At 54.9% G+C, this 15,901-nt stretch overlaps 1 protein-coding gene and 1 long non-coding RNA gene across 3 annotated transcripts in view; both read right to left on the bottom strand.

Moving 5' to 3' along the window:
• The window catches only part of LOC131275136 (leucine-rich repeat-containing protein 37B-like), a 78,416-nt gene extending 63,225 nt beyond the window's left edge, over positions 1-15,191 (bottom strand). Inside the window, exons 1-2 of the mRNA XM_071210874.1 lie at positions 15,037-15,191; positions 10,994-11,153 (exon numbers count right to left, since the gene is read on the bottom strand). Of these exons, the coding sequence (XP_071066975.1) occupies positions 10,994-11,153; positions 15,037-15,191 (315 nt within the window). The remainder of the gene's footprint in view (positions 1-10,993; positions 11,154-15,036) is intronic.
• The window catches only part of LOC131275064 (uncharacterized), a 360,126-nt gene that overhangs the window by 269,797 nt on the left and 74,428 nt on the right, over positions 1-15,901 (bottom strand). The gene's annotated exons all lie outside the window — the stretch shown is intronic.

Genomic DNA, 15,901 nt, shown 5'->3' with positions numbered 1-15,901 from the left:
TACTATCTGTTTGATTTCCAATGCACTGTCTTCCACATCACTAATTCTCTGCTCTGCCTCTTCTAGTCTGCTGATATTTGCTGCAAGTGTATTTTTTATTTCTTGAATTGTGGTGTTCATTTCCATCATATCTGTTATTTTTTTGCGCATGTCTGCAATTTCCCCTCCAAGTGTTGTCTTCATGCTGTTAACCTCTTTCATTACTTCATCAAATTTGTCGGTGATAAATGTTCTGAGATCTTTCATTGCTTGTGCGAAGTCCTGCCCCCCTTCCTGATTTTCAGTTTGTTGATTGGATTCAGCCATGTTTTCCTGATTACTGGTTTGGTTTGTAGATTTTTGTTGCTGTCTTGTCAACATTTTTTCTTGACGGGTTTAATCAGTTCCTTAGCTTCTTTGTCTAATCTTGGAGATTAATTAGCTGTTGTTTTTGCGTAAGTGTTATATCTTCTCTTTCTCACTTTGTTCTTCTTATTCCAATTTCTTATTGCTAGTTAAGCTCACTTTAAAGGAAAGTATTAGTGCTGGGGAAAGTCAACTGTGTAAGGAAGGAAAAAGTGTGAAGTAGTATGGTGATATATGTTTACAAAGCAACAATATGAGTTCTGGGAGGATGGAGGTTAGATCATGTAAATTGTGTAGAGTTATAGTAGTAGGAAAGTACCTATAATGAGGTAGATGACTGAATATGGGAGGAATGTGGTACGTACTAAGAGGCTATTGTTTTCATGAGAGAGGGAAAGAGAAAAGAAAGGTAATAGTTTCAGGGACGAATACCAGATGGAAAACTAAACAAAGGTATTAGAAATTAAGAGTTAGACACTTTGTGGATCAAAGAAAGGGAGATGGAATATAGGAGAGATAGCAGATGGTGGAGGATATCAAGTTGTAGGGGAAAGGGGATAGTGTAGATAGGCTAAATCTATTCACAGAGAATTGAGGCAGTGGAGGGTGAGGAAACCCAGCAAATGTGAGGTATTTCCTGTAGGACCTATTGTATTGTTAAGGTAAAATAGTATAAGAAGAATATTGGGGACAAGAAAGAGAGGATTGAAAAAAAAAAAAAAACAACAAGAACAACAACAACAACAACAAAAAAAAAAACACCAAAGAACAGAAACCCTGCCGCCAGGCTCGGCTGGGCTCAGCTGGGCTCAGCTGGGCTCCAGTCCCCCTCCCGCCGCCCGCCGCAGCTTGGCTGGGCTCGGCTGGGCTCGGCTGGGCTCGGGTCCCCTGCCTGCTGCCCGCCGCGGCTCGGCTGGGCTCGGCTTCCCCTCCCGCCGCGGCTCGGCTGGTCTCGGCTTTCCCGCCCGCCGCCCGGCGCAGTGCAGCGCGGCTCGGCTCTCCCGCTCGCCGCCCGCCGCGGCGCGGCTGGGCTCGGCTGAGCTCAGCTGGGCTTGGCCCCCCCGCCCGCCGCGGCTCAGCCGGGCTCAGCCGGACTCGGCTTCCCCGCCCACCGCCCGCCGCCGCGGCGCAGCGCGGCTCGGATCTCCCGCCCGCCACCCGCCGCGGTGCTAGCTGCCTCGGCTCCGCCTACCCAAGGAGGGAGTCCTCCACAAGTAGCTGGGATCTCCGTGTATATTTCACAGATGGATCCTCTCTGTTCCCTTCCCTCCAAATCGATGTCCAGACACCTCCGGACCAGGAAAAATCCCGAAACAGCCGGTCCCAAAGAGTCTCCGACGCCTCCCAGCCGATTCCCCCCAGGAGCTAGTAACTGGGAAGTTCACTCAGCCGCCATCTTGCCTCCCCCTCCTGAAAAGTCCCAAATTATATCTTATAGACCAGTCCTTTCCGTTACCTTCCCACCAAATCGATGTCCAGACACTTCCTGCCCTGAAAAAATCCTGAAAAAGCCTGGTCCCGGAGAACCTCCAGCGGTGCCCAGCTGCCTCTTCCCAGGAGAGACGGCAAGGCAAGCTCACTCAGCCACCATCTTGCCGGAAGTCCTGGATGCTTTATATGTTATGTAGTTCTCTCTAGCTCAATATTTTGACTGCATCTGGTTCTATAAACAATGTTGTCAAGAACAATTCTGTAGCTAGATCCTAGATTATTTAAATGAATTTTTAGCATCATGTAGCTCATCTGATCTTTTCCAAAGTGACTAGAACAAGAAGACTGGAGCCAGCTGGCTTCGGAGCCCTCCTAGGAAAGGCAGCTCTTGATTTGGAGGAAGAGAAATAGTCAATAATGGTCAACGAGCAGCTATCAAGTGCCACAAAGCGTGCTGGCCACTTCCGCATTTGTTGGCATCTCGTTTAACCCTACAACAACAAAAAATGAGTCAAGCATTTTTTGGTGACTCCCTCAAGATTGCACAGGGACATGGGAGCTGGGATTTGGGAGTAGGTCTGCCTGCTCCAAAAGCCTGTGCTCTCCTTTCCTCAAGAGCTGGTCACCCGACGGAGGCAGCGACAAGAGTGTGGTGTTGTCCACGACGGACAGTGGGGCTAGGAAGGAAGACAGCCACCGCCAGGGAATCTTGACCTTATCCTCGATTTCCCTGAAGGCTGGCTCTGCCCCTGGGTGCCCTGATGTGTGTCCCTCAAGGGGAAGATCTGCGGGGCAGGCTCAGGGTTTGTCTAGGCGAGGGTTACCAGGAAGGAGTGAGTGGCTGCTGAACGGCAATGGACGTGGGTGGTTACTTTCAACCTTGCTCTCGTTTCCCCTAACTCTGACCTTGCAGGACCATTTAAATGAGCCACCAGGCAGACCCTACACTTGCAACCGCCCCCCAAGTGCATACAAGCTTGTGTAGAGTTTGGCAGCCAAAAGAGATTTCCGTGTTCTCTGAGGTCCCAGGGAAATCAAGACCCTTGCTCATCTGATGGCTCTTTTTAGCTCTTCTAATTGCCTTTCCCTTATTATTTCCCCCCACCTGAGCCAGTTCTCCTCCTTAACCTCCCCCCCTTTCTGGAACACCCAATTAAGTAACTGTGTTGGGATCAGAATCTAATCTAATTATTGCACATCTTTTTTTTTTTTTAAAGATTTATTTATTTATTCAATTCCCCCCCTCCCCTGGTTGTCTGTTCTCTGTGTCTATTTGCTGCGTCTTGTTTCTTTGTCCGCTTCTGTTGTTGTCGGTGGCACGGGAAGTGTGGGCGGCACCATTCCTGGGCAGGCTGCACTTTCTTTCGCGCTGGGTGGCTCTCCCTACAGGGCGCACTCCTTGCGCGTGGGACTCCCCTACGCTGGGGACACCCCTGCGTGGCAGGGCACTCCTTGCGCACATCAGCATTGCACATGGGCCAGCTCCACACGGGTCAAGGAGGCCCGGGGTTTGAACCGCGGACCTCCCATGTGGTAGACGGACGCCCTAACCACTGGGCCAAGTCCGTTTCCCTATTGCACATCTTAAAGAACCAAGAGCGGGTAGGGTGTAACCTTTTAAATAAACCCTAAAGATCCAAACAAAATTGATGTGCTTGGGGGCATAGAGTTAATTTTCTAAGAGGGATCAAATCTCTGAACCATAACTGTGTCTTAGATATGCTATAGCCAAAAGAAATAAACTATGGTTCTGGAAAGAGCTACGAACAGTTCCACCCACGTCTGTGACAGATAGTAAGTCTCTTCCCTTGCCCGGTTATTACTCTAGAGAGGTTACTGGCTAAAATTATTCCAAAAATATTTGGCTATTTCTAAAGAAATGGAACAGAACAAGAGATAATGTAGGAGGTATCAAAAGACTTCTAAAAAAATGTACATATTCTTCGACTCAGTAACATTTTGCTTCTATGAATTTATCTTAAGGACATAAATAAAAGCCATGTTCCAATTTGCACAAGGATCTATGCACAATATATTCTTCACGACATCTTTTATACTATTGGAGAACTGGAAACTACCCAATTGTTCAATAAAAGGGGATTGCCCAAGAAAATTAATGTGGCTATTAAAAGTCACGCTGTAGGAAAGAGAGCAACATGGCCACAAATACAACAGTTAGGAGCGGGGGGAGCGGGCTTCAAAGCAGTGTGCACGGTATTAGATTTTTTCATAAAGAAAAGAGATTGGGGGAAAGATGAAGATGGTGGGAAATCTATGTGCCAAAAATGATAAAGAGTTTTTGTCCAGGTGATGAGATTACGGGCTGTTTTGCTTTCCGTGTGCTTTTCTGCTGTCTATGTTTTCGGCATTGAACACCCTTCGTAATTAGGGAAACCACTTGTAAAAAGAGCTGGTGTGGTGAGTGGCCCTCTTGCCTGGAGCCCTGGGGTCCCCAGCTGCAGGGGTGCTTGGAGGGTCCACCCCAGAGCAAGGCAGCTGCCGGGTTGGGGGTGGACGCAGGCGGGAGCTGGTCTGCTTGCTGGAAGGGCAAGCTTAGCTCACGGATCCAACGCCTGCGATCGCTCTGACTGTTACGCACAGTGTTTGATCAAAGATTGAGTTACTCAGACGAGGGCCTGTTGAAAAACGGCCCTCGAGTCCCCCGAGATGGAGCCCGAGCTGGAGCAGCGTTTGGTATTTATAACCCAGGCTCCCAGCGCCAAACCTGGACACCGCACAATTTTGACAGATGATTCTCATGAGAAACTTTCAGTTTCCATTTGATTATGGACCCATAAACACAGACCGCGATCGAGCAGAGTTAGGATGCGGCCTGGATAGCATCTGTCAGGGCCTGGGAAGGCTTTCCAGAAGGCTCTGCCCACCCCCTCCAACCCCCCCACCCCCGCCTGGCCCACAGGCTCCCCGCCTGTGTTTTGATGTGGCCCTTTCCGTGGGCGCCTGCTCTCTCGTGCTGGGAGGGGTTTGCCCTGGATCACTCAAGCCCACCCAGCTTCAGGCTCCTCTGGGAGGCTTCGGCCGACTCTGGTCCGGTGTCCGCCCTCCTGCTTTGTTTGTCTTCTCTTGTCCATTCATTCATCCCTTCATCTCTGGACGTTATGGAGCAGCGGCCGTGCATCAGATACACGGACCTGGAGAGGCCAGGTCGACTTCGGGGCCCAGAGATTAAGCCCTACGGCTGTCCTCAGGCAGACACACACCAAGACAGGGTCACAGGTGCCCATTTAAAGAAAAGCTCCAGCAGGGACAGAACTCAGCAGGGGGGCAGGGCCAGCCCTGGCCAAGGGAAAGGACGAGGTCATCCGACTCAACAGAAGTGTCCAGAGCACCCACATCGTGCCGGACCTCAGGAGGATCAGACAAAAAGCGGGAGCCAGGCCGTGCCCCACCCTCGTTTTTGTCCAGCGTGATGGACTGAGACTGCTTCTTCCCTGCTCCCCATCTACGGGGTTGAGAGTCTTCGAAATTAATTCAACAAATGTTTCTTGACCTTGAATCAGGCTCTGCTCAAGCCTGAGAAGCCAAAGCAAAGTCCGTGGAGTCCAGAAGCTTCTGTTCTATGGGACAGAAAAAAAGAGATGACATCATAGCCAAAGAAAGACAGGACCATAGCCAAAGAAATAAATACAGAATGTGTCAAGGGCAGAGCAGTGTTACGAAGAAACTTAAAGCAGGGGGTGTGAGTGAGGACGGGGTGTGGGGGGTGGATGGATATTTTATCTACAGGTGAGAGACGGCTTGGACCGTGGCAGTGGCCATGGCGGGACTCTAGGTCTCTCCTGGGGGCAGCTGTTTCCAGGGTGAGGGCTGAGAGAGAAAGAGAGAAGTGGAGGACGATCCCAGGAGGAGGATGGCCCGAGGTCTCCTGCTGGAGAACTGGAAGGGCAGCGTTTCCATTTAACTGCGATGGCGAGCGTGCGGGAGCAGCAGGCTTGAGCAAACACGGCTCGTGCCCGCCCCTTCCAACACGCTGCCCTCCGTCCTGGGCCTCCCCACGGCTGCTCCTGCCTCACGGCCGCCCGCCAGGGCTGCGATGTGCGCCCCTGCCTTCCGCATCCCGGGTCAGCCCACGGGTCTACCCTCCTTCGTGGCTGCTCCATTTGCCAGGCACTGTGCTCCGTGCTGCAAAGGCCGTCCAGAGGAAGACAAAACGCTGCCCTCGCGGGCTCGCCACGTAGCGCGAATCACCATCTGCTGCGCCCCAGCTCAGGGCCCAGAGGTCCGAGAAGTCGGGCATTTCCAGCCCCGGCCCCAAAGCCTGTGGGTGCGGGCTGGGCCCCCTGTGGCTCTGCTCCTCCTCCATAGAAGCCTCGGGCCCACCGGGTGGTTTGTAAGGCACCCCGGCCCTCGCACGGTTGGCAAAGGCCCCTTTCGGGGTCCAGCTGCTCTGGCCCCGCCTCTTGCATCCTGTTCCTGGAGGCCCTGGCTCTGGATGCTGCACAGACACATCTGGAGTTCCTCAGACCACGTGGCAGGAACGTCTGCTGCCAGAAAGGAAGGGACGGCCCTTTTGTGACCGCCCTAATTGTCTTCAGCCCGGGCACTGGGTGTCAGGCCTGGGTTTTAGGACTTCCAAGGTGTCCCTGGAGGCGTGTGTTTGCTCCAGGCCTAGCCTTTCCTTCTGAAGTAAAGGTGGCGGCAGGACGGAGGGAGAGGACAGGGGAGGGGCTGCTGGGAACGAGCGCAGAGGCCTATGCAAATCTTTGTTCTTAGAAGTGAACAGACGCAAGAGTGGAAGGGAGGCGGTGAGGCAGGTGTTCACCTGTCCCTGGGCCGATGTCCACCTGTCCCTGGGCCTTGCCGCACCGAGGGCCCCCACTCCACTTGCACCTCCCAGGGGCCGCAGCTCTTTGCCCAAGGACTTTTACTGAAGCCGGGGAAGCTTGCTCCGCCAGAGTGGGGCAATCGGCGGCCCTCTCCAGTGACCGAGGGGAGTGGTGTGGAAAGAGCCCTGCCCTGTGCCCCCCCCCCGGCCAGTTGGCTTGAGCTTCTGATCTCCCCTTGGGGGGAAGCTCCAGTTGCCCCCAAGGAAGATGACTTGGATCACATCCTCCTGCAGGGCTGCCTTCCTCCCCCATCACCTCCCTCTTCTCCTGCGTGTGCTTCCCGCATGGCCTACGGGTGCACTTGGATCCCGAGCTCAGGAGCTGCTTTGGGGTGAGCCCAAATCAAGACGAGTGGTGGAAAAAAACAGCACCTGCTTCTGGGTTTATGAGTTGGTGCTAGGGCAGTTCAACAGCCACCAAAGACCTGTGGATGTTCTGGGGTCTCAGAACTGGAGAAAGACACCACAGGGTAGAGGCAAGCATGTTGAAAACAGACGTAACTTGTTAGAGAGTTTTGCTCCGAAGCAGCTCTGGATGTGGCTGAAGCCCAGAGAGATTCGGGTAACCAGCCCTTTCACTCTAAGTGACGCAAGCCTCCAGTTGCGGGGAGGGGGGCTCCTCTGTCCCCGGCCCCCATCCCCCCATGCCTCTCCCTCAACACCCGCACACACATGCACAATCAGGATGATGATTTGTTGTTGGAATTTTAAGACATTTAAAAATCCATTCTCTTGGAGATCTGAGCTGAATTTAGATAGCTAATTTTGACATCCGATATAATTATATCAGGAGAAAGTATAAGGAGAACGTGAGGGAACTGTGAGCATAGCATCAGCCAGGTGTATTGACACAGGTCGCCCCTTCATTGCTGTTGTTGGCGGTGTAGAACTTCTGGAGTCTGGGATTCCTTGGCCTCGTAGTCCCGCTGATGTGATTGTTTCCCGGATGATGCCGACATTAACCACACTTGAGTCACAGAATCACGCACATTAACTAGTCAAACTTTTCATTTTACAAAGAGGGAGCGAGCCGCAATGACTTCCTCGCCACTTTTCCCTCACCCATTCTCCCATTCCTTGTGTTCCTTTATGAACAAGATTTGCAAATATTAGTAACTTATTTCCATTATTAGGGCCCATCTCATGCATCCTTTATGGGGTTTATTGGGAATGGCCAACAAGAGGGCCCATCGCATTCCAGATCAGCTGAAAGGGCTGCATGGTTCCAAAGCGGCTGACAGTAGAGCAAGCACAAGTGAGCTCTCCGTTTTGGTTGGCTGAAGGGCCAGCAATAAACCATTCAGACCGAGCTCCTGCTTCCTGGGCCTTAGTGATCTCGCAAGGCAGGCGAGGGGAGTCTGGTTCTCATTTGGACAGATGGGCCTGTTTGCATACACTTCCTCAGCCACCCCTGACACACCGCAGCCTCTCCTGGGTGGGCGGTGGGGCCTGAAAGGCCGAGCAGACCTCAAAGAAACACCGGCCACAGAAGTAGCCGCCTCTGACTGCAGAGCCAAGACACGACTTGCATGGCTCTCTTTGTGGGTGTAAGGTTCTGAGAGCAAAAGGGAGAGCCCCACATCGTGATATCCTGCCTTAGAAGCTGTGAGCTGAGATCCGGAGGCAGAGATGACAAGAGGGACAGGAAGGATGTTGAAGGATCAAAGTTGGATGAGTCAACCCTGCTGGCCCCCGGGGCAGATGGCTTCTTAAGTGTTGACGCTACTTGGAGAAGGCCAAGAGCCCAACGAAGTAATCTCTTGGCCCCAGCCTCATTGTTTTCCTTCCAAGGAGAGGCACTGACACTGAGACAGGTGGAAGGGTCAGGCTGTCGGCATTGCAGAGAACCACCAGGTCACACACAAGCATTTGCACACATCTCTATGCTGGGGCTCCTCATGGAAAGAGACCCAGAGACTCCTGCTGTGCTCTGGGATGATGGTGGCCAGAGAGTAGACAGGAATATCACCACCCCATCTCCTGTGCCAGAAGCAGACGTAGCTCATGACACTTCACTGCTCAACTGGGATACAGCCTCAGAATCCTTCTTAACACTCAGACATAGGCAGCTACTAACTGTTGATCAGAGCTGGCATTCAAGATGAAGCTTATTCATCTCATCTGCCTGGGAACTTGCAGTTGAAAACTGATTCACAGATAAACTTGTAGCAGGTGTGCAGATAAGAAATGCTGAATGATTATCGTAGCAGAGATGGTTGTTGGCCTAGTGTGAAAGGTCAATGTTTTTGTCACACCGTGAGCATCACCTGATCACGGGCCCCTGAGTTGAAGTGAGGGCTGTCCCCATCAGAGCTGGGGGGATACAGCAATCTTCTCTAGCCTCTCCCCGGGGCCCCTGGGATCTCAGGGCTCAGGATACAGGGTGTGGATAAAAGCAGAGCCGATGAGAAGCCCTCACTCTGCAGAGTCCCTCCCATCCGCTCCTCCTGGCTCCCCGCGGGTGGGTGACCGTGCAGATTGTCACCCAAACGAGGAAGGGGCGCGATTAATAAGTACACCACAACAGCAGGAACAGACCGCAGTGCCCGGGCTAGCGTGGGGTCCCCACACCCACACGATGGAGGACCCCACGCCTGCAGGCCCTACGTGTTTGTGTGGGGATGCGTGTCTGTGTGTGAGTGTGTGCACATGGGCGTGCTACGCAGCACTAAGACAAAGGCCAGCCTCCCCCAGCCTCCCCTACCTGGGGCCCAGTCCCCGCAGCAGCCCTGTCTCCTCTGGCTTCTCCTGCCTGCTCCCCCGCGTGTGTGAGAGCACAGAGCACTGCAGCTCCCGGCTGAGCTGATGGGGCTCCCAGGAGCTGGGGCAATTAGTGCAGACTCAGCACATGCCCAACACACCCACAAAGCCCTTTTAATTCCTCTCGAATGGGTGGCTCCCCTCCTTCTCCTGAACTCAAGATCCTGCTCCGAAGCAAAATGAGGGAAAGCCGGCTAGTTAGTGGAGTCGGCAAAGCCCCAGGTTCTGGGCAGGCCCCTGGGAAATGCTCCCCCCCAGCAGCTTCCTCTCTGATAGCCCCACTTTGGTGACTTCTGAGGATATGGGAGTGGGGACAAAATTCAGACAGTCAGGAGTGGAAGAGGTTTCAAGCCCCCCAGCCTCGGCTTGTAGGAGCTTCCTGCACAGTCCTGGCAGCTGTTCCAACCCCTGGAGTGGCTAGGTTCTCTGGTCCTGGCCAGTGTTGCCACGGGCGTAAGAGACCCAGACGCAAGTGCTGGGCTCAGAGGCAGCCGCCAAGGCCAAGTAACAACCGTGCCCCTGCCCTCACCACACCACAGGGGCGGGGGGGGGCGGCGGGCCAGGTCCGTCCAGACAGCCACTAGTGCAAGAACCACTCCTGTCTGGAATGCAATAAGAGTCCAGTTTGCAACAAATTTCCCCTCCTACCCCTCTCGGCTTCACAGACGTTGGCCTGCCCGTGTCCTGATTGCCCGCTGCGGGCTGACAGCGAGGGAGGGTGGGACCCCACTTGCCAGGCCAGAAAGGGGATGCCAGCAAGTGGGCCCAAGTCTTCAGGCAGAAATCTGCTTGGGAAAACTGGGAGCTGATGATGGTGTGAGCTTGCGTGTGTGTGTGTGTGTGTGTGTGTGTGTGTGTGTGTGTGTGTGTGCAGGGGCTGGGTGGAGGTGGGCTATGCATATCCTGGGTGACAGGGAGGTCTGGCCGGTGACAGTGAACAATGTGGCCAAAGAGCCTCATAACCATATTGATAGCCAACATCTCCCCTGTGCTTATGATCCCTGCCCGGAACGCTTCATCCATCACTGGGTTTGTCTGACACGCAGTCTGATTGGGTGGGTGCTGCAATGACCCTTGTCTTCAGAATATGGAAAGTGAGGACCAGGGAGTTTAATTAATAAGGCCACATGGATAAGTGACAATCTGGGATTAGAAAGCTGCTCTCGGCCTTTGCTGGACTACCAGCAATTCTGTCCCAGGTAGGCAGGGTAGGGCTCAGAGAAGCTTCCTGAAGAAGTGGGTTTTCCACCCTGAAGAGATGGAGACAGCTGCTAGCAGGGGGGTGCCCTGTGTGTCCTTTATCACCAGGGCTGCTGGCCATTTTCCAGGCCGGGCGAGCACAGGTGCTTCTTTGGGCCTTTATTTGTGCTCCTGGCAACTCGGGCAGAGAAGGCATCAGGCAATGGCCCTGCAGTCCGAGGGTTTTGGGTAGCTGTCCCAGAGCTCCGTCTGCGCTCAGGTCCCAGCCGGGGAAGAGCACCAACCTGCTGGCTGCCACGGGCCCCTGGGGTGGCTGCTCTCTGCCTGGGAACCCTTGGGCCAGGGGACCGCACGTGGAGGGACCCCTAGGCCGAGCCGATGCAGCCACGCCAGGGTGCTGGCCTTGCTCACTGTGAGCTGCAGAATCAGCTTCCTGGCGGCGGGCGGGCAGCTCCGCAGGCCCTGGCCTCTCCGGTGCCCACTGAACCGTGGAGAAGCCAGGCAGCCCAGGCCGGAGCGGCACAGGTCAGCAGAAGTGGGGCAGGCACGCGTGTGGGGCTGGGAGGGGGAGCTGGCATGAAGCAGGGAGAGGAAGTAAAGGGCCGTCAGGCTGGTTGACCAGAGGCAACAGAAAACCTACTCCAAAAACGAAATGGAGGGGTCGTCTCCTGCTGGCTGCACACATGGAAATCCAGGAGGCGGGACGAGGGCCTCAGGACCTGGTCCCTCTCGGTTTCTCCGCTTGGCTTCCTCCCGGGTGGGCTCCACGCGCAGGCAGGGCAGCCCCCCAGGAGTGGGAGTGGGGAAGGGTGATTTTTGCCCGTGACCCAGGAGTGGGACTGGCTGCTGCGTGGCCCACAAGCAATCTGCCCATTGCCGGGGGCAGAGGCTGGGGCAGGGCTGCCACTTCCCGCCTGGAGTTGGTCTGAGGGCAGCCTGTGCCCGGGGGAGGAAGGCAGGAGAATGAATGGGTGACCGGGGAAGGCTCCTCGGCTCTGGGCGCTGGGATTCAGCGCCAGAAGTAAGCCGAGAGCCCTGCCCTGGAGAAGGCTGCACATGTGGGGGAATGAACGTACGTGCACACTGGGGTGTGGGAAGGGGGCGCGTGTACTCCCCGGGAATCTCACCCATAGACCGGAATACACCCCACCAACAGCAGCAGCAAGAGCCGACATTGCCACAGTGTTTTACAGCCCACGAGGCTTTCCACGTCATGTGTCCTCGGCGCTTGTCCATCACCCTGGGGCAGGGAAGACTTACCATTATGATCTTGGACATGCAGGCTCCTAGCGGGTCCATGGACCGTCTCCAGGACTAGACCGCTGTGTGGTTTCAGATCAGAGGCTTAATCTCTCTGTGTCACTGCTTCCTCATCTGTAAGAGGAGCTGACAGCAGTCCCTCCCACTCAGGGGAAGTGAGGAGGGGGTGAGTTGGTGTGTGTGAGGGGCTCATAGTGCCTCGTAGGGAGGGAGATGTTTTGGACTTGGTCCCACGGCCTGGCCAGTGATTTCTGGAGCCCACAGCCGTGTGCTGTGCCTCCTGCGAGCACTCCTTCCTGCCATGAGGGCTGCAAGCCGTCTGTTTCCCTGGACCGCCTGCTGGATGCTGAGCCGAGGCGGCTGCGCTGTGCCGTTGTTAAGCAGCCAGGTGGACGCTGCAAGTCCCACCAAGGCCAAGTGCATGGGGCCTGGGAGGCCCTGCCCCCACTAAGTCTGCCTGGGCTGGGGCCTCTGGGCGGAAGGGGGCTGTGGTCTGATGGTTTGGGGTTTCTCCACTGCAAAAGGGAAAAATGGAATAATGCAGAAGATTGGGGGGTGGGCGAAGGGGCGAATGGAGACAGGTGGAGGAGATGGACTCCTTACCTGCAGAGGAACGAGGGAGACTTCAGCGTCCTGCCACCCAAAGTGGGGTCCCTGGACCGGCAGGGTCGGCATCACCTGGAGACCTTGCTAGAAATGCAGAACCGCAGCCCACCCCAGGCTTGGGGCCCAGCATCTGCCTTTTAACAAGGTGGTTCACAGGCACCTTACAATTTGAGGAGCGCTGCTTTAGTTACCATCAACCTCAGGGCCGTTTCAGCTTCGGTTCCCTCTGGCTATGCTGAGACCCTCTGAGGTCCCCAAAATGTAGAGAAAGAACCTCAGGAGCGAGGCAGGGGCTAAGTTCTAGCCCCCACGCCCCGGCGCTGCGCTGTCCAACGTGGCGGGCATGAGCCACGTGGGGCTATTTAAAGCTAAATGCATCCTAATGAACATGAGATAAAATTTAAAAGGTCAGTGCCTTAGTCACCGACTTGTGTCACTGACTCGGTCACACAAGTCATATTCCAAGTGTTCAGTAGCCACAGGGGGCTAGCGGCGGCCGTCCTGGGCAGGGAAGATAGTAGAGTAAGTCCATCGTCACCGAAAGATCTACTGGGCAGCACTGGTCTGGTGTTTACTTGTGTGGCCGTGTGGACGCGAGTCAGTGTGTGAGGTACACACACAGTGACAGACGTGGGGGAGCTCAGACGTATGTGAATGGGTGGGGAGGGTGGGGGGGCTCGGGAAGCAGCTGCTTGAGAACAGCTGGTGAAAATCAAGGCTGGAGCTAACGTGAGGAGCACTGGGGATGGGGTGGGGGTTTCGAGATCATTAGCTCCAATCTCCCTCTTCCCACCCCCCATTGTTTAAAACAAGATGTAGATGCCTGGAGAAAGGGGCAGCGACTGGAGTTGAAGTCAGAATTTTGGACTCCAAGCTCAGTGCTCCCTCTATTTGGCTAGCGAGTCAGTGAGGTGGGCCATCTGCCCAGCAAGAAGTCTTCAGTAAGGCTGATAAGACGGGAGAGCAGGGGCGTTGTCCTGGCAGCCGGACATCCCTGGAACTCAAGAACCTGCCTACTGTCTCAGTGGAAACTGAAGGAGGGCTCCGGCGCTGGGGGTGGTGCAGGGAAGAACATTTCGGGTGAGCCGAGGGCATGGTGGGTGGCAGGTAGGAGGAGGCCTGGGCTGGGCGGGGCCGTGCTGGGCCAGGTTGTCTCAGTTTCTGTGGTTACAGTGACAAATGACCATAGCCTGGGTGGCTTCAAACAACAGAGGGCCGTCCTCTCCCGGTTCTGGAGGCGGGAGTTCACAACTAGGTGTGACAGGGCTGCGCTCCCTCCGAAGGCGAAGGCTCTAGGGGCAAAGCCACCCTTGCCTCCTCCCCTGGCTGGTGGCAGCACCGCCCAGGCCCTGCCCCGGCTTCACGGGGCTGGTCCACTGTTTAAACTTCCCTCTTCTTACTAGGGCGCCTGGCAGAGGGGCTGTAAGGCCCTTTAAGACCTCACCTCAACTAATTGCGTCTGCAGAGACCCTATCTGCAAATAAGGTCACATTCCGAGGTTCCAGGGGGACGTGACATTTGGGGGGACTCTATTCAACCCAGTGCACAACCATTACTTGTTGTATGACCCCCTGCAGGGCGGAGGCTGGAGGAGGGGTCACCAACATCCACGCTGTCTTCCCTCTTGGTCCTCCTTTCTGCCCTCCCCCCGCCAGAGAGGTGGGCTCCAGTGACCGAGCTCCGGTCAAAGGCATTGGGGCCCTAAAAGCCGCTCTCCTCTTTCTCTCCCTCCTCCCTTGAGGTCTGAGCAGCTGCGGATGAGGCAGGGGAGGACTCCACTGATGGGAGGGGCTTGGTCCCCAAAAGACTGAGAGGAGCAGAGCTCCCAGCCAACCACCTTGGACTATTGCCGCAAGAAATAAACATTCATTGTGTTAAAGCCACTGCGATTGTGTGGGATGTTTGTTACAGGAGCTGGCCTGACTAATGCACTGGGTGTGGGATATGCACTGAAATCCCATCTCCCCACTCCACCCTGCAGCTTTTGCAAGATCCTCATAGGTCCCCAAAAAGGTCATTCTCTTCCCTTCCCACCCTCTGTCCCTCTGTTCCCACACCTTCCTCCAAACAGCACTTCAGGTCCCTCAATCCAGTCCATAGATGGTGGCTCCAGGTCACTGCTTCATGGTGATAGAAGGGTCACAGCAGACACAGGCACAGAGGCCATCCTGGTTGAAAGTTTGTGTGCCTGCCCAGCTGCCTCCTCCAGGAAGTCTTTCCTGCATGTCTGGGTATTCCTGTAGCTTGCAGTTCAGTAGGCTGCCCTTGGCCATGGCCTGTTGTACTGTCATAGCTCATTCCGGTCGACTCATCACCCGTCGCTATGGAGAGCACAGCATCACTGGGACTGTGTCAGCAGCAGCTTTCAACATGCCGTCCCCCCCCCCCCAGCCAAGACCCCCCTCCTGGGTTCACACCCTGTGTCATTCTCACTCCTCAAGTGTGCTGGACCTAGTGACTTGCCTCTGATGAAGAGTTGGGATGTTCCTTCTGATGAGAGGTTTTGAAAAGCTCTCTTCCCCAATCTCTCTTGCTCTCTCTTGTGCACGCGCTCTCTCTTATAAACCCTCTCTCGTTTTCTCTCTTGCCTTATCAGGGCACTCTTGTCGATGAAGCAAGCTGCCAGGTGGGAGAAGCCCATGTGACAAGCAACTGAGAGTAGCTTCTGGCCACCAACCAGCTGGGAAGCAAAGCCCTCGGCCCAGTAGCCCACAAGGAGCTTCTGAGTCTTACCAACAGCCATGGGGTGGGCTTGGAAGGAGACCCCAACCCAGCTGAACCCCAAGATGATGATGGCCCTGGCCAACACCCTGATTGCAGCCTTGAGAGAGACCCTGGACTGGAGACCCCAAAATACTGACCCTCAGAGGCTTTGAGATAATAAATGTCTGTTTAAGTCACTGAGTTTTGGGGCAATTTGTTATGCAGCAAGAGGTAACTGATACACTCACGGGAAATGGGTCTTTATTCTCAAGCAGTGGAGTGATTGGGGTTGGGTTGGTGGAGATGCAGGAAATGGGAGAGAGCAATTGCCCCAAGGAACCTCTGAGTGGGGACAAGGGAGATGACAGCTGACCACCTGGGACCCTCTCAGGTGGGGCTGCCCTGTGGCAGCCATGGCAGCAGCCCCCAAAAGTCCATAGGGCCTCAGGAGGGTGACAGCTCCCCTAAGTCTCTGCTCCAGGGGCCAACAAGCCCTCACACTCCACATTCTGTCCATGTACCTATAAATATTAAAATGCACCAGAGGAGAGATTGGGAAATAGGATTGTGGGCAAGATACAGCTCCGAGCTGGGGAAAGGAAACAAGAATGAATGTCTTGGAAGGTTTATTGCAGAAGGTGCTGCGGGTGATAAGGGGCAGGAAGCCTGCGTCCTGTGGGTGGTGAGTGGAATCCCTGTCACCTGGAGAGGGTGGAGAGTGGTGCCACCTGGTCCTGGGCAGAGCTCTGG

The sequence above is a fragment of the Dasypus novemcinctus genome, chromosome 21, assembly GCF_030445035.2.
Source record: "Dasypus novemcinctus isolate mDasNov1 chromosome 21, mDasNov1.1.hap2, whole genome shotgun sequence".
Classification (NCBI taxonomy): Eukaryota; Metazoa; Chordata; class Mammalia; order Cingulata; family Dasypodidae; genus Dasypus; species Dasypus novemcinctus.
The sequence above is the reverse complement of the archived record's forward strand: the minus strand, read 5'-3'. Positions and strand labels throughout refer to the sequence as shown.